The following is a 21,959-nucleotide window of genomic DNA, read 5'->3' as shown; positions in this document are numbered from 1 at the left end:
ATATATCTAAATTCAAACTATTTATGATCGATAGAAAATGCAATTTAAATTTGTTCGTTTTTATTATTTTTAATGTTTACAGAATATGTTATGTGTAAAATTTTTTTGCACATAGAGTATTATGATAACTTTAGTTACATTGTTGTATAATATATTTCTGTATCACATACATTCAAATATATATAAATATAAATATATGAATATTTATATTTATATGTTTTTGTATATGAATAAAAGTTGTATATTAGCACAATGTAAAGGAAAAGAATAAATCATTTTTAGAGCATTATTGTTTTAAAAATATATATTTTCATTTTAATAAAAATATATATATTTCATAATGATTTGAAATAATGTAATTGTGAATATACATTATATATAATATAATCGTAATACATAGAAATACGAATCCTGTGCCTTAAAATTCCATTTTAAGATCGAAAAATTTTAACAAAAACCCTAAAGATTTTAAGCGATCTCATCCGTTTTAATTTATAATTTTTTTCAGTAGGATCTAATTTGTATAATATGAATATAAATAGTTAAAAAAATAAAAAAGCTTCGTGTTTATGAAATTTCTTTAATTAAGTAAAATTACATGTTTTTAATTTACTTATCTTCCGGTTTGTTAAATACAAGAGTATAACCGCATTTGCCACAATAATGACGATCTTCCATTGCAGCCATAAAAACTCCAGCACCACATTGTTCCATGGGACATTCTCTTCTTAATCGATGAATTTTTCCATTTTCATCTACCTGTTTAATATTGAACAAAAATGTTTTACATAATAAAATTGGAGTAACAAATTAAATAAAAATTTTATTTAAAAATTGTTTAAATTTAAATTGATAGAATCTAATAGAAAAATAATATTTATAGATATAAAAGTTATTTTCAAAATATTTCAAATTTTGATTTATATTCATATATTCTATTTTTATATACTCATATTTTTAATTAATCTTATGATTTTTTTTGTAATTCAAATTATAATTGCATTATAATTGCATTATTAAATTGTTAAATTAAAGTAAAAAGATGATTAAAATGAAAATGATTATTTAAATACCTTATAAAACTTAAGAACAGCAAGTTTAACCTTCTTCTTCTTATGTTTGATTTTTTTTGGAGTTGAATAATTCTTCTTCTTGCGTTTTTTGGCACCACCCCTTAAACGTAGCACCAAATGTAATGTAGATTCCTTCTGAATATTATAATCTGAAAGTGTCCTACCATCTTCCAATTGTTTTCCAGCAAAAATTAATCTTTGTTGACCAGGTGGAATTCCTAAAATTCAAACAAATATTTAAAAAATTAATATTTAATATAACATTATTTTATATATTACCTTCTTTATCTTGAATTTTTGCTTTAACATTTTCAATGGTATCTGATGCTTCAACTTCAAGAGTAATAGTCTTGCCAGTTAGAGTCTTCACAAATATCTGCATGGTGAATCTAAACAAACAATATATGAAATTTATTTAATTTTTGTATAATTTATTATACAAAAATTTATTAATTTATTAATTAATTTATTATATTATACAATATTATTGAAAATAAAAATATTTAAATAAATAATAACAAATTATGTTTATTATATTATTTATTATAATATTTATTACACATCATACAAATCATAATATAATTGTTTAATAAAAATACTTTATATAAGTAATATAGCATTTATGCAACCATCATTTTCAGGATTATTTGTAACTTGAGCATATTTTCCCCAAACCACTTTCCCTGATTGAGTTACAAGACCTAATTCTGAAATGTTTATTTCAATAATTGTTCCTTTAGTAATAACACCTAAATTTGTATACATTGGTGAACTTGGATTTTTTTTTACTCCAATAATTGGCAAACAAAATGTAGCTTTTAATTCGGGATGAGTTACATGTGCCTTTTTAAAACGTAATGCCATTGGTCTAATAAATCTTTCAAATTTAGGTGGTTTCCTGGTAAAATTTTCATTAACAAATGTTACTTTTGTTACCATTCTTTTCCAAGATTTACGTTTAGATTTTCCACTTCTCATTACTTTAAAAACTTCAGATTCTGATTGTGTTTTAACTTTAGGTATTGGTACATCCCATTTTCCAGCTTTTTCCTTACGTTTTTGTTTTATCATATTTGATAATATTTTAGCATCTTTTTTAATATCACGATCTAATAGGTATACTGGTAATGCTCCTTCTGGTATGTTATTTGATTTTTCTTTTACTTTCTTTTCCATATGACATTTTATTTTCTTTTTCATTTGAATCTTTTCATTTCTCCGTTCTTTATTATAAATCTTTGCTTTTATACCACGTAAAGTACGAGCACGTTCTGCCCGTTTATGTGGTTCACGAGCTTCCTTTTTTCTTTTTCTTTCTTCATAATCTAAACGTCGTCCATATAGCTTGCGATGCCTTTCAATATATTCGTTTTGAGGCATGTTGAATGTTGATTATTCTTTCTTTACAAATTATCTGCAAAGTAAATTTTCTTTTCTTTTTTTTCAAAAATTTTTAATCTTTATAAAGATTTTTAAGGATTAAATCTTTTAGATACAAAAAAATTTTAATTCTAAATATAATCATATTTAATGAAATTTACTTTATAAATATATTTCAATATTAATTAATTTTGAAATTTTGTAATAATTAAGAAAAATTATTATTAATATATTTAATATTATTTTAATAATACTACACTATTTTTTATTATTATGACATACTTTTATATGTATTTAAAATCCAAATTAATAATATTTATCATATCTATCAATGTATATTTTAATATTTATATGCATACATATATTTTGATTTTTAAAATACTATATTATCAATCTTAATGTTTTATAAGTTTGTTAGTAATAAATGAAAGTAACAAGAATTCATAAACATGGAATTAATTTATATTCGCGTTTCATATATATGTGCATTGAAATCATTATATATCTAAAACATTTATGATAAAACAGTTCTTATGTATATAAAAACAGTTTCTTTTTTATATAATTTATATTTTATATTTTTATAAGATAAATAAACATATTTTATTAATTCTTAATTTAAAGTCATTTTTTAGACATACACAACCACGTTTATTATATGTACCATGTGTATTATTTTTATTCATATTATACATATTAAAATATTATGATTATAAATATAAAAATTTTAAATAAAAATTTATAAAAATCACCAAATTATCAATCATAAAAAATATCAAAATAATTGCAATTTATCAATAATTTTAAAGATTTTATTAATTTAACTTACCTTCACTTACGCCATGTACATGTAAGAAGAAATTATAAGAACGGACAATCTATTGTTAAAAAAGAAACAGCGTCATCTATGTTATGCAAACTTAAATTTCTTATACTAATTAGCAATATGAATTCTTTACTTAAAAATATACTTCTGTAAAAATATATTTTATATTTTATTAATAAATATTTAAATTCTAATTTTAATTACTTTTTTATAAAATCAATTTATATTATTAATGATATAATATTATCATTATATATCAGAATATAATATTTTTTAAAGCTAATTAATTATTTAAAAATTTCAGTAAACAACAGAAAATATATAGTGCTATATGATTTTGTTCGTAAATATGTTTTATTTCTATGAATTAGTTCTATCAGAATTAACCAATTAAACTCATATCTACCTAGCCCATAAATTGTTTTTGTATATATACTAAAAATAGAGATTTGAAATAGATTCATAAGATTCATATATCTACAATGTTATATCTACAATAGAGCAATATATAGAGTAAAATTGTATTCTAAGAAGTTTTGATTTTAAGATTTTTTGTAATTGTTGTTACAAATTCTATTATATATGTGTCTATATTTATGCTAATATTTTATTTATTAAATATAATTGCACATTAATTAATTAATTATCAATATCAAATTTATAGCATTATACAACTTATTATAAATAAATTATATATTTTAAATTTTCAAAAGGACTAATGGATATAAAACACGAAAAATAAACAATTATCTCAAGTTATAGTTACATATATAGTTACATACAGCTTATTTAAATAATAATATTAATAATATTATAAATATAAATATATAATTAATAATATTATATCTATTATATATTATAAATTTTTAAAAATATTTTATAAATTTATCATTTATTATTAAAAATATATGTCTTGTAAAATGTTTTTGTTTAAAATTATATTAATTTATTATTTTTTAAATATTAAATAACATCAAAATCAAAAATATTAATAAAATAAAAAAAAACTAAATTTATTAAGCTTTTCCATTAATTATTAATAAATTATTAATAAATTAATTATTAAATTATTACTAATAATTTTGTACATATTGTATATTATTACATATCAATTAACAAACATTAATAATTTTAAAAATTATATAATAAATTAGTAAAAAAATAATATAAAATTAGAAATTATAAAATATATATATTAATAAATTTCAATTATACACATTTTTTATGTATTAATATTTTCAAATATTTTATTTTTCTTTATTTAATAAACAATTAAAAAAAATAAATAGATAAAAATAATGTTTATTGCACTTTTTTTAAATACATAATATAAAAATTATATTATTATATATTATATATTATATTATATTGTTATATTATATAATTAAATATTTTCAAAATATTTAAAGTTTATTAATACAAATTATTTCTATATCATAGATAATATAAAAATAATGAGTTTGTTTCTAAATATATATTGATCTTATATTATTTTTATTGTTTTACATACATATTTAATTCAGAAAATAAAAATGATATTAATATTTGTATTAATCCTTCTTGTAATGAAGTATCATTAGGTATAGAAAGTACAAAATCTTTAAGTGTCTTAATATGTTTTGAATTAAGAAAATCAATTATTAATTTTGTTAGTTGTCTTCTTTGTTCCGGAGTAGTTTCATTCCAAATAACATATGGAACAGATTTAAATTCATTTTGTGCAACGTAAGTTGCTATAATACTGCTGAGTATACCTCCTAAAAATAAATTACTTTTATGTTGCATAAATCTTATGTTTAACTTAAATACATGAAAATAAAATTTAAGAATAATATAAAAAATAATCACCTACTGATAGTCCAATAGGTCCACCAACTATACCACCAGCAATTGTTGATAAACCGACAATTGTTCCATATTTGACAGAAGATTGTACTGAAACTTTCAAATTTTTTACAGCATCAAATTCTAGAACTTCTTCTAATAAATCATTTGTTGAGAAATCCATTATTAATTCATTTATATGAAACAGAAAATTAAGCAAATTTAAATATTTAATTCTGACATTATATTATTTATTACACTACTTCAAATGTTACATAATGAATAAATCTTTTATATACCGTGCATGTATCTACATATGCATATATCTAAATATGATAATAAAATGTGTAAGAATAGGAAATCAATTGCAGAATCCAAATTTGAAATATTTATTTGACAAAATAAATTATTGGATGTGAATATGACCAAATCAATGTGATCAACTTTTAGAGAAAATAAAGCTAACAATATTGTTTCACCAAAAAATATAGGGTTTTTAATAATCTTAATTTAAAGTAATTTGCATCTAAAAAATAATTTTGGAGTTAATTTTTTTTTTTTATTTTTCCAATAAAATCATGTATAATTGCTTTACTCAAGCAAATTGTAGTTTTACTCAAAACGATAAAAAAGATAAAAAATCTAATTTTGATGCCATTTTAGAAAAAAAATGGATAGAAGCCCAAAAAAATAAAATATTTCGTTATATATTAAACATTAAAGAATCAAAAATATTAAAAGGCAAATATCATTTTTTAATTCAGGTAATATTTAAAATTATTTAATTATTTATTACTAAAAGAAAAATATGATATTGATGATTTGATTTTCAAATATATTGATTGTTTCCATTCAAAAAATACTGTCAAAATTTCAAGAACTTACATTTATGAAAAATTTAAATTAACTTAATAATATTTTTTGAATGAATAAATTAATCATTTTTACAAAATAATTGAATCATTAAAATTATCAAATTATTTTCATATATTAATTTTAAAATTCATTATTCATATATTCATAAAAGTTTCATATACTCATCATAAAGCTTGAAATATTCTAAACAAAAGAATAAAATGAATATTTATTATAACATGAATTAGAAATAGATTCACTTACTGTAATATGAATTTCAATTATTTAATTAAATTTTTATTATATCAATAATCTAATTATTTGTATTATTTTTTAATAAAATAATTTTATAATAAAAAGAAAATTTATTATTGGATTCTTTTAATAATTTTAGCTCAATATTGATCGTGGTTATAAAAGGAGATCTCCAGAGGATATAATATCAATGAAACAACCATTCAATAACAAACAATTTAACTTTACAAAAATTAAATCAGAAGAACAAATAATGAATTTAGGTAGTATAGATAAAGATGATATAATTGCAATTAATGTTAGCCCAATTGAATATTGTCATTCTTTATTATTACCACAAAGAAATAAACAATTACCTCAAGTTATAACCAAATATAGCTTATTTAAAGCTATTGAATTATTTTCATTAAGTTCTTCATTGTAAGTATATTAGAAGTTTTGAAATGAAACAAAAAATATGAAATTTTTAATTAAAATTAAAATTTTAAATTAAATATCAAATTTATGAACATAATAAAGATAAAATATTTTAAAATTTATTTAAATTGATAAAAGAATTTTTAAATTATGTATCTTCCAATGATAATGTACATTATAAAATATTATAAAAAATAGTGTTTTCAAACTTTCTCTAAATTTTGCTATTTCGATTTATTTTAATTTTTATTAAAGTTAATATATATTAATATTATATTGATAAATATTTAATTATATATATCATTTTTTTAGATATCTCAGAGTGGCTTTTAATAGTCTTTGTGCATATGCATCTGTAAACCATCTTCATTGGCATCTTTATTATTTGAAATGGAGAATGTTATTGGAATACATTGTAAATAGATTTATATATTTTTTTTTCTATATTTTTCACTAATGCTTAAAAAACAGAATAGGAATTTATTCAATTTAGTTTTTTGATCTTAAATATTTTTTTTTCAAATTTTTCAATCTTTTTTTACTATTATATTAATTTTATAAAGTATAGTTTTTTGTGATTTTTATTTATTTATTTATTTATTTATTTTAAAACTTCAACAAAGAATATGATATGATATGTATTTTTTACATGTTCAATAAATATAATTATATATTCCAATTATAATTAAACACTCTATGAGTTATAATAAAACACTTTATTTTTAATATATATTATTAAATATATATATTATATATTTTATATATATTATTATATATTATATATATAAATATATATTATATTATTTTAAGTATAATTTCTTTAACATATTAAAAACAAATTTTAATTTGGCATCAATTCATTGCTAATATTTTTCAGGATCTCAAAGAATATATAGGACCTGTACAAATATTAGAAAAATATCCAGCAAAGGCATTTTGTGTAAAATATTCTAATGTTCAGAATATAGATGATTTTGTTAATTGGGCATTTTTAATAATAAATTATTTACAAAATGCGCAAATAGCACATAATGTTTATATTACAAGAGCAAAACTAAATTGTACAGAAGAATATAAAGATTTACGAATTTATATTTGGAGTAGAAAATCAAGTGAAGGTACAAAAAACATTAATGCTTTTAATCCAGCAGCTTGTGAACTTTTTGGACATTTATTATTAAAATGTAAGTTGTAATTAAAATGTAATATTTTAAAATCAAAATTATTTATTTTATAAAAAACTTTATCAATATATAAAATATATACAGATTTTATTAATTTAAATAATACAGAATTTATCTATATTAGCATATAACAAAACATTTTTTTCCTAGCATTTTATTTAAATTATATTTTATTTAATATATTTTATTTAATATAATTAAATATCTTTTTTTTATAATATCTGTTTTTTTAAATATTTGTTTCAGCTGAAGAAACATATAAGAACATTTCTGAGGAATATGTGATAAATATTTTACAAAATATAACTGAAGAAACTTTCTATTCAGTTTTTTCTGAAATAAAAAATTTAATAAAGTGTCAAATAAAATAAATTTTTAATCAATTGAATATTCAATTATTATCTCACTTCTTCAATATGTCTATTTTATTAAAAAATTTATTTTTTATATCGTCATTTTTCTTTAAATTTTAATAATATTTAAATAATATTATTTAAAAGTTGATTTAATTTTCTATCTTATGTTATTATTTTTTTATATGTAAACAAAATCACACACACACAACATACACGCGCGCGCGTAAGTAAAGTAGAATGCTTAAACTACAGATATTACAATATCTATAGTTTGTATATTAGGAAAACTACCGCGATGTGCAAGTTACTTTGATATTTTCAGGGTATTCTCTATACAAGATAAATTTCAAAAATCCCATATTACGCGTTTTCTTTCTTGGATCTCGGGAGTTCTTAAAAGATTTTTCCCACATATAAAAAAAATACTGCAATGGTATGTGTATTTTTTTTTTGTAATACATATGTCCTAATTCTAACCTTAATATTTTATATAAATAATAAATTTAGTAGGTTTTTTATTTTCTAAAATAAATTTTTCAATAAATTATAATAAATTACATAATAATTATATATAAAAAATATATAAATTATATATTAAATATTTAATTACTTTCAATAATTCTCTTCTGTTTAGATACTTTATAACATATTCATTCATAAATTTGAAAAAAATTTGTTGTAAATATATACTTACTATAAAATTACAATTCTGTAAAATTAAATGGCAAAGAATGCAAAGATAGCAAAGTTAGATTCAATTAGATTAATACAAATTACATAAAACATTGCTAATTGATATAAAATGATGATTGTTACAAGTATATGTTTATAACTTTTTATATCCTATATTTGACATTATAATATTATTGAATTCATATTTTCTTGCATAAGATTTATGATAATTTTATTTATATCTTTTAAAATATTTATAACTAAATTTATAAAAATTGATAAAAAATTGTTAATTATGTTTTTATTCTAATATATGTAATACAAAATATAATAATTGACATTCAAATTATTGATTAAAATCTAATATTTTTTCATAAATATGATGAATTTATATTTTCAATTTTGTATTGTACGTAAAACTATACTAGATTAAATTTTGTGTGTATGTGTGTATATACGTGCGCGTGTGTAATAAAATATTTAAATACATTATTCTCTTCTTAATTTAGAATAATTTTATTAATACATAATTGCCTGTGATATATTTATACTAATCCAAAAAAATAAAAATAATTTAATAAATTAATTATTTTAATTTGAATTGTTGCAGTTACATCATAAAAATGTATACAATATATTATATTTATATTTGTATTTGTCTGATAATCATTGGGAGAATATATTTTCTAATATTTCATACATATAAAATGAAAGAGAGAAAAAAAACAATTCGAAATAACCCAGCTAAAATAATGATAATATTAGGGTCTGGTGGACATACTGCAGAAATGATAAGAATCCTTAAGTATTTAAACTTCAAAAATTACTCACCAAGAATATATGTACATGCTGATACAGATTTAATGAGTATTGAGAAAGTTAAATACTTAGAAGAAGACAACAAAGATTATAAAATTATTAAAATTCGTAGAAGTAGAGAAATTCATCAGTCATATTATACATCTATTTATACTACTATTTATGCAATTTTTGAGTCAATTCCTCATTTATGGAGAGAATGTCCAGAATTACTTTTATGTAATGGTCCAGGCACTTGTGTTCCTTTGTGTATAATAGCATTTTTATTTAATGTTTTGTATATTACACAAACTACTATAATATTTGTTGAAAGTATCTGTAGAGTTAAAACTCTATCATTAACAGGAAAAATTTTGTATTATATAGCTGATTATCAAATAATACAATGGCCATATTTAAATAAATCAAATAATCAAAATGATAAAATATTATCCATTTAAATAAAATTAATTCATATTTTTTATTAAAGTGTTATTTACAAAAAAAAAAATGTTTTTTTATAAATGACACTTATTTTAAATGTCATGTTTTAATTTTACACATATTATTCAATTTATAGTATTAAAAATAAATTATATTTAACACATTTATATTAAAATAAAATCTAAAAAAAATTTAAAAATTGACATATAAAATAATTATACAAATTTATTAAATTGCAATACATAGCTTTTGTGAACATTATTATCATTATTTAATATTCTATATTCAATATATAATTTCATAAAATTTTATATTTTATTGTAAAATAAATTATTATATATTTAGTAATGTTAAAAATAATAAAATTTAATACTATATTTCTTATAACATAAATTAAGAATATATCCATAAAAGACTATCAAAATTATTTTAAATATTATCAAAATTTAAAAATCTTAAAATATAAAAAAATTATCCATTAATATTAAAATATTATGTTATTTAAAATACAATACAAAATTAATATAAGTAAAAAATAAACTTATAATTACAAAATTTATTATTACATTATTTATGTATTACATACATTACATATATTTATATATATTATATACATATAATACATTTTATAAAAATATATTGTAATTTTTGTTGCTTAATGTTTAATTAGTGTCTTTTATTATAAAAACAAAAAATAAATATATTAAAAACAAAATTGCGAGAAATATGATTAATATTTATAATCATATTTATAATTATATAAATATTAATTTAACATTTTTTTTTTTGATTAATAATAAATTATTTCTTTCATGTAATCAAATTTACTATTACATTTATTACTAGCTTGTATTTTAAATCGATTGTATATAATCGAATAGTTTAATTTTGTAATTTAATTTAAAAATTAATAAATTAATTTAAACTTTTTCATATCTTTTACAATTAAAAATACAATTTTTTAGATGAAAGTTAATTTTTATGAAATGAAATAATATATCACTATAAAAATTAAATATTATTAAAATAATTATTTTATAATTATATAATAAATATAACTTTTTAATTTAAATAATATTAACTTATTTTATTATTTTATAAACAATATTTTTTATGAAAACATGTCACAAGTATAATGAAAATAGATTTAATATGGACTATGAAATGTACAACTAGTTGTACATCATATATTAGACTGTACATCGAAGACCTTTTATGAGCGCTCACGCCATTTTTATTTATATGTGGTGGGGGGTAACAAAGTGTGCAACATTGTATATGGGATTTATAATTATCAAAAAATTGATCTTGGAATGGAACTTGATTATGCGATGTAATTGTAATATAAATTGTGATTATACATAAGATAAAATTATATTATCGCCAAGCATATAAAGTTATTAATGCAATTGCTGGACCTTCGTATTATTGGTGTTAACTACAGATTTTTCTACAATTACAATTCGGATAAAATGGATTATCGTCAGAAGGTAATTATAAACTTATTATAAAGATTAATAAATCAAAACAATATATTATTCAATTATTAATATGATATATAATTATTCATGTTCCGATAATATATATAATGCTGTCATAAACTATATGTATAAAACTTTACTTCAAAATTGTTTAGAAATTAATAATGCATGACTACTAATTTTTTCGTATTTTATATCATTAATTGTTAAATTTTGTTAATATATAAATGCATATATAAATATATACGCATATGTATACACATACACACACGCGCGCGCGACACATACACATATATCTTGTTTATTTTATGAAAAAAAGTAAATATATTAAAAGTATTTTACATTATAATTTTAAAAATTTACAAAATTATAAAATAATTTATGTAAACAAATTTAACATCTAATGTATATATAGTTATATATAGTTATGTTATATATAATATTTATGATTATAAAATTTATATAATTATGCTTATTATTGACAAATTTTAATTATTTAATATATTAAAATTATTTGTATTATTTCTTATAGATTGTTATACCAAACAATACTCAACAAAATACAAAAAATGATGATGAAGATGATGAAGATTTAGAAGCATTGCGACTTGCAGCTCTTCAATCATTAAGAACTAAAGACACTGTGCATAATAAAAAACAGCCCCCACCACAGAAGAATATTTCAGATATAATACATATATCTCATTCATCTTATAAAGGCCAACGACCTTTAAGAAGAGGATATTTCCATAATCGAATACAACAACGGCAAAATGGCGTAAGTTTTTAATTATTATTATGATAATATTTATAATAATTATATTCGCATTTACTTTATACATAAATAGTTTATTATTTATTATTATAAATATATTATTACTATATATATTATTATATATATTATTTATATATATATATATTTAATAATAATAATTTTTTTTTGCTATTATTTTTAATTTAAATGAAACAATATATGATGAAAATTTCTGATTTTTTTTTATATTTTTGAAAATTATTTAAATTTAAATTTTCTATTTTTTAAAATTATTTATTTTTTTATTGAATAATAAAAAATAATTATATTTATTATATTTATTATTATATTATATTTGTAAAATTTTGATATAATAAAATATTATTAAATCAATTCTCTTTCTATTTTTATTAGAAGTTTATAAGAAATATTTGGACATTATTTAATAAAAAGTATATAAAAACATTAATATATATATATATATATATATATAATATATTTAAAATAATTGAATCAAAATTTTAAGAATTTTTTTTGTTAAGTTTAATTTTATTAAATTTAATCCATAAAAATTATATAATATAATAATTTACAATATTATATTTATATTATAAATATAAATAATATATATATTTATTTTAATATATCAAGTTATTTTAAATATTTGTTTAGAAAATTTAAGATTAATAAAATTTATTTAAATTTTATTATATTATACATTTTATATTATTATATATATTATAAATTTTTTATTATGTATTTTATATTATATTTTATACATTTTGTGACAAATCTTTATACATTTTAATATATTAAAAAAAAATTAATAGAAATAATATTTTAATCTTAGAAATGTTACTTGAAATATTAGTAGCTTTTTTATTCTCTTGTTATATTATAAATAATAACATTTATTTAGGGTATATTTTTTAACAATTGTTTCATATAATTTTGTTTTTTATAATTTTTTGCATTTCATTTTTTAATTATATCTTATTAGTAATATATATATAGATTATATATATATAGGTATATATTATAGATATATACTTATTAGTAATTTTTTTTCCAATATGAGATACAAAGATTTGGAACAACTTTCTTGAATAGTACAACAGGTTTGTTTTAACAGAAATCTTTTCATTATTTTGAGCAACATATAAATAAAAAATTCAATTGTTTGTAGTTTTTATGTGATTCTTTTATACTTTTCTTCTATTTTTTTTATAATTTAATATATATAATATTAATGATTGATTCAAATAAAAATTTAATTTCAATTTAATATTTTAATAATTATAATATATTTTAATAATTTATTGTTATATTTATTTTTAAAATTCTTATAGAATTTTTTAGAATTATTAATAATATTGATGATATTTTTTTCATTTATAATATTAATATATATAATATTAATATATATAATAAATTATATACGTAATACACATTATAATAAAATTATAATAAATACAAATTATGTTTGTAATAATATCATTTTTATGTTATTTTATTAATTTTGATAAAATTTTAATCCATGAATCAAGAAATTAGTGTTATTATTAATATTTTGAAATACATTAATATTTTTAATGCTTAAATAGAAATATTGTATAATATAAAATAGTAATATATAATTTTGGTAATGAATAAGGAATGAATTTAATTAAATCTTATTTAATGTATAATAATAATTTCTTTTTAATATAATATAATTGATATTTAATAATCTTAATTTTATTAAATATAATGAATATTAAATATTATGTAATGAATATTAAATATATTTTATTAAATATATTTAATTAATGAGTATTATTATTTATTTAATTAATAAATATATATTTTATTTAAATATCATATAATATATATATTATATATATTATGTTTACAGAATTTATATTATCAAAGTCCACGTAATCCAAATCTGATAGCAATTGTTCCTGTAGATGAACGTTCTGTGCTACAGCAAAGTGATTTAACTTGTTCGGTAGAAAAAACTGCTTCAAATATAGACTCTTATTCTGCAGGTATGTAAAATAATAAAGATATTTAATATTGTCATAGAATATGCTACAAGGAACTAATTGATTTTAGAATTTTTTTAATTATTGGATCTCTTTATTGTATTATAAATTAAAATATACATACATATATTTTAAAATTGTTGTACATTTTGATACATTGGTACATATTTTAATATTAGTATATTCTGATATATTCATACAGTAAAATTATTAATAATTTAATAATAAAAAATGACAAAATAAAAAATATAATTACAATAATAAATTATATTTTTATATTCATTATATATTATTTATTTTTATATTCATATTATTTTTAATAATGAAAATCGTTTATTGTAGCATTCATTCATTATAATATTATTTATTATATTTATTTATTATATGTACACACTCTATTTCACTCTAGTTATATTTTTTATATCATTTTCTGAATATTTTATATATAAGAATAATAATATTTTTAGAAGTATCAAAATTTCATCGGTTCAAAGATAGTGGAAGTGGTTCAGATGAAGAAGATAATAAAGAGCAGAAAACTGTAATTACAAAATCAGAAGATATTAAAAAAGATGGGATAGATGATAAAACATCTATGATAAATGAAAATCAAACAGAAATTATAGAAAACTCGAAAAAAATTGAAGAAGATCAAGAAGTTAATGATGATGATGATGATATCATTATAATGGCTGATCTTGAAGAAGAAGATAGTTTAGAACGTTTAATGGATGAAATGGAAAGAGAAATGAATGTTGATAAACCGTCCGAAAGGAAAGAGAAGAAAAGTAATAAAAGAGAAAATAGAGAATCTATGAAAAAGGATGAGGTAAATAAGAATATAAACCAGAAAAATAAAATAGATGATAATAATACTCGAAAAGAAAGATATAGTCCAGCACCAGCAACAATCATTTTAAAAAATGAAAGACGGTCTATATCTCCCCATACTGTCAATCGAATTTCACAAAAACGTAGATCATTATCACCAAGATCACGATCAAGAAAAAAATCACCTAGGAGATCTCCTAGAAGATCACCCATTCGACAGTCAAAAAAATCTCAGCGAGAAATAACAAGGTATAGATCACCTAGAAAGTCTCCCGTACGTTATTCTCCACGATCACGATCACCCAAGCTTTCGTCACGTTCGAGATCACCACGATTATCACCACGTAGATCTCCAAATAAATCTCCAATAAGAAGATCGCCTATTAAAAGATTGTCTCCAAGAGGACGTTCTCCAAAACTTTCTCCGCATTCCAGATCTCCTAAACTAATACGATCACCTAAAACATCTATGATGAAATCTCCAAGACTGGCAAGATCACGTTCTCCAAAATTTTCACCACTTAGATTATCTCCTCAATCTAGGTCACCATTAAGATCAAGATCACCTAAATTATCTCCAAGACGAATATCACCTATGCGTAGGTTATCACCTAAATTAAAATCTCCCGGATTATCTCCTCGAAGAGGATTGTCACGTATAATGTCACCAAAAATATCGCCACGAAGGATGTCACCACGATCAAGATCACCGAAATTATCGCCACGTAGATCACCATGGTCATCACCTAGAAATTCTCCTCGAATGTCTCCTAGACGAAAAAGATCTCCCAGATGGTCACCTAAAGAATTATCTCGAAAACATGGGCCTCGATCTATTTCCCCAGATGGAACATGTAGTCCATCATATACAAAAAATTTATCGCCAATAATTAAAAATAGAATATCTCCAGAAACGAATCGTGTGAAAGCAAAGCAAAAAGAAGAAAATTTGGAATCTACTATAACAGAAAAAGAAATTGATGATATTATTAATGATCCTGTATTAGAAGCCAGACGAAGAAAGTTTGAATCTACAAGGCCTATAGATCCAATAAATGCAAATAAAAAAATTAAATTAAATAAAAAAGAAAACATAAGTAAAAAAATAGAGTCTTTAGAGGGCGGAGATATTCAATCAAATATAAGAAAGATTAACAAAATTACAGAGGATTATGATATTCAAGAAACAGATTTATGTTTAGATACTCATTATGAATTTGAAGAATTTGAACAAAATATGGAAAATGCTTCTCCTATCGCTATAAGTTCCGTTAATTCATGTATAGATTTAGAAATTCAAAATCCAGAAAAAGAAAGATCATCAAAAAAAAAGAAAAAACGTGATAAAGAATTATATCAAGTTGGAAAATTAAAGAATGAACTTCCCCTTTCTGAACGTATTGGGAAGGATAAAAAGTGTAAAAAACGCAAAGATATTATTTCGGACGGATCCAGTGAAGATATGGACGCTATTTTCGAAGATTTAGTAGTTGATAAAGAAAGTGATTTACGAACTGAGTTAAGTAGAAGACGCGCAGAAAGATTAAACAGGACAGTGCCAATTCAATCTGCAAGATTAGTGCAATCTGCCTTTAAAGGAGTTGTTAATGAGTACGTATTTATAATATTAAATATGAAGTAAATACATGCTTTTTTATTTATATTATTTATATATATTATCAAAATTTAATAATCTTATTTTTTTAAATTTAAAAATAGTATCATAGATACTTTTTTTTTTCTTCTAAAAAATTAAAAATCTATATTTTTTAAGCATAAAATTAAAAATATGTTTATATATTTACAAAAAAATACATACATGTATGTACACATAAATGCATGTATTTTATTTTATATTTATTTTTAAAAAAATTAATATAATATATTTTTATCAAAGATTTTAAATATAGATTTTAAATATATTTAACATATTTAATAAATATATTAAACATACATGTATACATATTATTAAATATTGCATAACTATAATTAATAAAAAAGAATTATTAAAATTTCATACAAAATTCTGTGAAAAAATTTATTATTTTTATTATTTATTTTTTATTTTATTATTATTAAAAATTTTAATTCTTTTTTAATATATATATTAATATATTTTTAATATATATATATTTATTCTTTAGTACATTATTTTTCACTTGAAATATATTTTTCTTTACTTTTTTTAATTCTTTACTTTTTTACATATTTTTTTTAAACTTTAATATATTTTTGATAAAAAATATTATTTTTTTGCAGAGTTGTCAAAAGCAATGCGAAAGTAAATCAAAGACATTTAGTTAAGGCAGATGACAAAAGTAAGTATACATAAAAATTTTTATTAACTTTTATAATAGAATACAATATAAATATATAAATATAAATATTAAAATATATATATAAATATAAATATTACAAATATTATATATTGTATAAATTTTATATAATAGAAATTAAATCATTTCAACAATCTTATATAAAACAGTAATCTAATATTTTTTTGCTTAATATTATATTGTTTTTAAATTTATTGCTCAATTATAGATATTTTAATATTTTATGAAAATTTTTATAAAAATTTTTATAAAAATACAAATTTTTTTAAATTATTTTTTCATTATTTATATTTTATTAATCATAATAAAACTTCAATAATAATAATTTTAAATATATTTATTATTTACTAAATATATATTAAAATACTATTATTTATTGACTGTAAATTAAATATCCGATAAATCTAATAAATAAAATTATATCATTTTGTAAATTATTAATATAATATTATATAAAAAAAGAATTAAATTTCAAAATTTTTAAATATATTTAAAATATGTTTAATACATAAAAATAAAAAAATATATTTAAATATAAATATAAATATATATTCATTTTGTGTATTAATTTATTTTCTAATTTTATAAAATGTTTAACTTGTTTTTTTTAATTCACATTATTTTTTTTATTTTTCAGCTAATCAAAAAGAAGTTAGACGAGTTACTGTTCTTCATAGGTCAATATCAGATATACATGATTCTGAAGGTTTGTATATCAATATAATAAATATTGTTTTGCTTAATAAAAATATTAGTTTTTAGTTTTTTATTTTTATTTTTTATTTTTATTAGTTTTTTTAAATTTCATTAAGAAAATGATGTAAAAATTATTAATTATAATTTTATACATAAACAAAGATATTTCTTTTTAGATCTTTTTAATAATAATTATAGTAATAAATTATAATAATATTAAATGACGATAAATAATATTGTATAAATATTTAATAAATAAAATATTAATAAATAATTAATAAATTTATAAATTATAAGTAATATTAATAAATAATTAATAAAATTAAAAAAAATATTGAATAAATATTTAAACAATTTCGTAAATATTTCATATAATTCCATATATGTTATTTATGTTTACAGATGAAAGTTCTCTTGATTCAAAGATGCCTGTGCGTTTTAGGCTGGGTTTAAATAAACAAGATTCCAGAGAGTCAAAAGTTTCACGAAAGGCATCTAAAAGACAGGGTCGCAAGGTAAATCATAAAGTCAATTTGGCTGTAACAAATACAGAACATATTTTATAGTATAAAAGTTATACTTTATAACATATATACAATTTGCATCTTTAAATTCTTTTAGAAACATAATATGTGTACACAATTTCATGTATACACTACTAATATTTTATTTGCTATGTTTGCTAGATTTGCTATATGCCAATATTTTTGGCTTCAATAAATTAATTGTATCAAATATTATAAAAATATTGCAAACTATTGTTAATTCTCTTTTTTAATAATTAGAATCATAAAAATGGATTAAATAAATGTATATAATTTATATTCACAATAACAAATTTATGTAGAAACTTTATTATAGATAAAATCTACGAAAAAAATAATTTTGTTATGATAAACGAAAAAGATTACTTTTAAAAAAAATTTATTTATCTTTTTATCACTTTTGAAAATATAACTATATACGTTAATTTTTGACGTTTAAATTTTTAATTAATTTTCTTAATAACATCACATTTATGATAATGAATTGTATGATTTTGATCATCATTTTACATTACTTAGATAATATTTGTATGTATGAACTTTTTAAACATCATCTTAAAAACTGGATAGTACAAAATAAATATTAATTTGTGTCAAATGTAGCATTTAATATTTCACAATATAGTAAAACATATTTAAGAATATATTTAATATAATAAACATTAGTTTCTATTTTTTTTATATCATTTTGTTATTTATATTATAATATTAAAATAATTTAAATAAATTGTAGCAAAATGAAAGAATATTTTTGCTACAAATTTTATGAGTTAAAAATTTCTCAATATAATATTTTTGTATAAATATCACTATTATTTGTAAAACAAATATAATAACTTTTAATTAAAAAACTCAAATAATTTAAAAAATAAATTATTTTAAAAAATACTTTATATAAAATTAATACAATTTTAGATTACTTACAAATTTATATGAATATTGATATATTAGTATCAATTATTTATATTATTAATTTTAAAAATTAATATTTTTAAATTTATTGTATTAAATATACTATCAACTAATAAGTTTTAAAATGAATATGCAATTACAATTATCAGTTTTTTTTATTTTCATCTTTTAATAATATCACAGTTTATAACTTATTATTTTAAACATATTTTTTAAGTAAAAATCTTAAAATAAATATAGCATAATAAATATTTGTAATATAATATGAATATTTTACAGATAGCATTTTTTAAATATTGTATAATGCATTATATATACATATAGTAAATATATTTCATATATTCATATATGTATATTTAAAAATAAAGAATATATAAAAATGTTTATAATATTTCACTTTTATTATTATTATGAAAGCAAATTATTGATATTGAAAATTATATAATATTCAATATGTTAAAAATATTTTAGTATATCATAAATATTCAATTTTGTTTTAAAATGTTATTTTAAATTTTTTTTATCTTATTTTTATAAATGAATAAGCATTATATGTATTATATGAAACTATATATACATATATTTTATTTAACATTGTAATGATATTTACAAGTAATTAAAGAATATATATAGTTGAAATCATTGGACTCAATTGTTGAAAAGTATAAATTTTAAGGAAAGTAGAACAGATATATTTGAAGTTATTTAACAAATGTTAAACAAAGCATTAAATCAATTTTTTCTTTTTTAATAAAGTTTAAAAATTATAAAATTATAAAATTTAAAAAAAAATCTCTTATAAATTTAGATGAATTTAGTTTCTTTTGCCAAATGATAAACATATCTACTCTTTTTTTTTGTTTAGGAGTAAACTAAACGTGTGTTCTTCTGATTGCTTATATATATGAAGAGTGCATAGCTGTTCATCTTACCTCCTATTTTATTATCAGCATATGAAGATAAAATCTATTAAAACTTTAATTGTATTAAAAATTGCACTCTTGTAGAAGAAATATCTGTTTTATTTGGCGTGTGATCTAGCATAAAAATGAAAAAAACATTCTTCTAGAAGACAATATCAATATTTCAAAGTACTTTATGTATGATTGTATCTAATTATTTATTGTTAAGTGTTATAGTAGATAGTTGATTACATGTGATTATAAATCATTTGTTGTGTTAAAGTATTTGTAAATAATTTACATCAGTCACTCATTTAATAAATAAGTATCATTGATAATCCCAAAGTCACCTTTTGTAAACCTAAGTATATTAGTATTTTAAAAAATTCTGTATAAAGGAATCGATTGTAAATAAGAATGTTGTTAATAAGCGTGCAAAATGAAAAATAAGTTGTATATCATGTAAATTGAGTTATTAATAATATTAAGATATTGAATACATCATATAAACTTCTATAGCAATAGAAAAATGATTTTATTAAAATATATTTTATTACATAGTTCAAAAGTGACAAGCACGAAGATTTGAAATTTAAAAAATGCAGTGTACCTAAAAATGGCTTTTCTCTGCTTGTTATTTCATACTTGAATTATTACATAGTGCAAATGATTATATTATATTCAAGCAAAAATAAGAGGGTGTATATCTATATATAAAGATTATATATATAATTAAATAATATTATGATTCAATTATTAGAATTATATAATTTTCCAGAATTAAAGTATTCAGTAAATTATAATAATTTTAATTTTTCATTATATTTTCTATTATAATATTTTAGAAAAATATTTAATATGGTTTTTTTTGTATTTTACATGATATTAATTATGATTTTCTCATATAATTAGACTTTATCATTATATCTATAATTGTTTTATTTTTATAAATAGCATGTAAAATACATATTGAAAGTAAATTAGTATCATATGTTACCAATAAGCTGATTTAGTAGTTACTTACAAATGTAAATTTAGATTATTTCAGATATTATATTTCACATATGAGATAGCATACTTCATAGTATCTATGAAGATGTAAGTGTTATTTTTAATTAAATAAAAAGATGATAATTACAGATTTATATGAACTTTTTTTAATAGAAATTTTGATATAAAAATATTTATATATAATACCTTAGAATAAATTTATATGATTCTAAAATTTATATATGATTCTTATAAAAAATTTAATCATTATGCGTATTATGATTTATATTTTGTTGATCATATCATAACGATATAATTTTAAATATATATTAAGAAGGCAACATATGCCTTGTATCAATCAAACAATGGTTCTTATATTTTTTTATTTATATGCTTTTATG

At 18.2% G+C, this 21,959-nt stretch overlaps 7 protein-coding genes across 10 annotated transcripts in view; 4 read left to right on the top strand and 3 right to left on the bottom strand.

Moving 5' to 3' along the window:
* The window catches only part of LOC411468 (GRAM domain-containing protein 1B), a 6,531-nt gene extending 5,770 nt beyond the window's left edge, over positions 1-761 (top strand). For both annotated transcript variants that reach the window (XM_006561999.3, XM_006561998.3), the window contains one exon: positions 1-761. This exon is cut by the window's left edge. The gene's annotated coding sequence lies outside the window, so the exon portion shown is untranslated.
* Positions 565-3,385, bottom strand: LOC413884 (ubiquitin-40S ribosomal protein S27a). Its single transcript, XM_016911922.2, has 4 exons — positions 3,283-3,385; positions 1,353-1,462; positions 1,074-1,291; positions 565-759 (listed from the first exon to the last, which is right to left on the bottom strand). Exons 2-4 carry the CDS (start codon positions 1,453-1,455, stop codon positions 610-612), a joined length of 471 nt encoding a protein of 156 aa, XP_016767411.1. The 5' UTR covers positions 1,456-1,462; positions 3,283-3,385; the 3' UTR covers positions 565-609.
* Positions 1,601-3,363, bottom strand: LOC107963962 (ribosome biogenesis protein NSA2 homolog). Its single transcript, XM_006562000.3, has 2 exons — positions 3,283-3,363; positions 1,601-2,487 (listed from the first exon to the last, which is right to left on the bottom strand). Exon 2 carries the CDS (start codon positions 2,451-2,453, stop codon positions 1,674-1,676), a length of 780 nt encoding a protein of 259 aa, XP_006562063.1. The 5' UTR covers positions 2,454-2,487; positions 3,283-3,363; the 3' UTR covers positions 1,601-1,673.
* A 1,353-nt stretch (positions 3,386-4,738) lies between the features above and the next one.
* Positions 4,739-5,545, bottom strand: LOC113218716 (protein C19orf12 homolog). Of its 2 annotated transcripts, XM_026440070.1 has the most exons (3): positions 5,403-5,545; positions 5,128-5,259; positions 4,739-5,036 (listed from the first exon to the last, which is right to left on the bottom strand). In XM_026440070.1, the coding sequence occupies exons 1-3, from the start codon at positions 5,407-5,409 to the stop codon at positions 4,774-4,776; spliced, it is 402 nt and encodes a 133-aa protein (XP_026295855.1). In that variant the 5' UTR covers positions 5,410-5,545; the 3' UTR covers positions 4,739-4,773. The 2 variants fall into 2 exon arrangements, with proteins under 2 accessions (XP_026295855.1, XP_026295854.1); XM_026440069.1 differs by having other exon boundaries at positions 5,128-5,521.
* Positions 5,546-5,547: 2 nt separating this feature from the next.
* Positions 5,548-8,202, top strand: LOC102655796 (GDP-D-glucose phosphorylase 1). The gene is made up of 5 exons (XM_016911923.2): positions 5,548-5,867; positions 6,353-6,633; positions 6,943-7,045; positions 7,508-7,814; positions 8,061-8,202. The coding sequence occupies exons 1-5, from the start codon at positions 5,682-5,684 to the stop codon at positions 8,183-8,185; spliced, it is 1,002 nt and encodes a 333-aa protein (XP_016767412.1). The 5' UTR covers positions 5,548-5,681; the 3' UTR covers positions 8,186-8,202.
* Positions 8,203-8,341: 139 nt separating this feature from the next.
* Positions 8,342-10,517, top strand: LOC107964350 (UDP-N-acetylglucosamine transferase subunit ALG14 homolog). The gene is made up of 3 exons (XM_016911953.2): positions 8,342-8,603; positions 9,453-10,091; positions 10,499-10,517. Exons 2-3 carry the CDS (start codon positions 9,466-9,468, stop codon positions 10,515-10,517), a joined length of 645 nt encoding a protein of 214 aa, XP_016767442.2. The 5' UTR covers positions 8,342-8,603; positions 9,453-9,465.
* Positions 10,518-11,215: 698 nt separating this feature from the next.
* Positions 11,216-21,098, top strand: LOC726726 (serine/arginine repetitive matrix protein 1). 2 transcript variants are annotated; one of them, XM_026440110.1, is made up of 8 exons: positions 11,216-11,574; positions 12,098-12,343; positions 14,214-14,349; positions 14,814-16,788; positions 17,437-17,495; positions 18,151-18,219; positions 18,612-18,724; positions 20,532-21,098. In XM_026440110.1, the coding sequence occupies exons 1-8, from the start codon at positions 11,488-11,490 to the stop codon at positions 20,535-20,537; spliced, it is 2,691 nt and encodes an 896-aa protein (XP_026295895.1). In that variant the 5' UTR covers positions 11,216-11,487; the 3' UTR covers positions 20,538-21,098. The 2 variants fall into 2 exon arrangements, with proteins under 2 accessions (XP_026295895.1, XP_026295894.1); XM_026440109.1 differs by lacking the exon at positions 20,532-21,098 and having other exon boundaries at positions 18,612-18,959.
* The last annotated feature ends 861 nt before the right edge of the window (positions 21,099-21,959 follow it).

This window comes from Apis mellifera, linkage group LG4, assembly GCF_003254395.2.
Source record: "Apis mellifera strain DH4 linkage group LG4, Amel_HAv3.1, whole genome shotgun sequence".
Lineage (NCBI taxonomy): Eukaryota > Metazoa > Arthropoda > Insecta > Hymenoptera > Apidae > Apis > Apis mellifera.
The sequence above is the reverse complement of the archived record's forward strand: the minus strand, read 5'-3'. Positions and strand labels throughout refer to the sequence as shown.

Excerpts from the sequence above, each read along its gene's own strand:
- LOC413884 (XM_016911922.2), bottom strand. The coding sequence starts at position 1,455 with ATGCAGATATTTGTGAAGACTCTAACTGGCAAGACTATTACTCTTGAA. Across the intron at positions 1,292-1,352 it reads AAAAATTCAAGATAAAGAAG|GAATTCCACCTGGTCAACAA; the intron begins GTAATATATAAA and ends TTTGAATTTTAG. Across the intron at positions 760-1,073 it reads CTGTTCTTAAGTTTTATAAG|GTAGATGAAAATGGAAAAAT; the intron begins GTATTTAAATAA and ends AATATTAAACAG.
- LOC107963962 (XM_006562000.3), bottom strand. The coding sequence starts at position 2,453 with ATGCCTCAAAACGAATATATTGAAAGGCATCGCAAGCTATATGGACGA.
- LOC113218716 (XM_026440069.1), bottom strand. The coding sequence starts at position 5,287 with ATGGATTTCTCAACAAATGATTTATTAGAAGAAGTTCTAGAATTTGAT. Across the intron at positions 5,037-5,127 it reads ACCTATTGGACTATCAGTAG|GAGGTATACTCAGCAGTATT; the intron begins GTGATTATTTTT and ends ATTTATTTTTAG.
- LOC102655796 (XM_016911923.2), top strand. The coding sequence starts at position 5,682 with ATGTATAATTGCTTTACTCAAGCAAATTGTAGTTTTACTCAAAACGAT. Across the intron at positions 7,046-7,507 it reads GAATGTTATTGGAATACATT|GATCTCAAAGAATATATAGG; the intron begins GTAAATAGATTT and ends AATATTTTTCAG. Across the intron at positions 7,815-8,060 it reads TGGACATTTATTATTAAAAT|CTGAAGAAACATATAAGAAC; the intron begins GTAAGTTGTAAT and ends TATTTGTTTCAG.
- LOC107964350 (XM_016911953.2), top strand. The coding sequence starts at position 9,466 with ATGTATACAATATATTATATTTATATTTGTATTTGTCTGATAATCATT.
- LOC726726 (XM_026440109.1), top strand. The coding sequence starts at position 11,488 with ATGCAATTGCTGGACCTTCGTATTATTGGTGTTAACTACAGATTTTTC. Across the intron at positions 17,496-18,150 it reads AGTTAAGGCAGATGACAAAA|CTAATCAAAAAGAAGTTAGA; the intron begins GTAAGTATACAT and ends TTTATTTTTCAG. Across the intron at positions 18,220-18,611 it reads AGATATACATGATTCTGAAG|ATGAAAGTTCTCTTGATTCA; the intron begins GTTTGTATATCA and ends TTATGTTTACAG.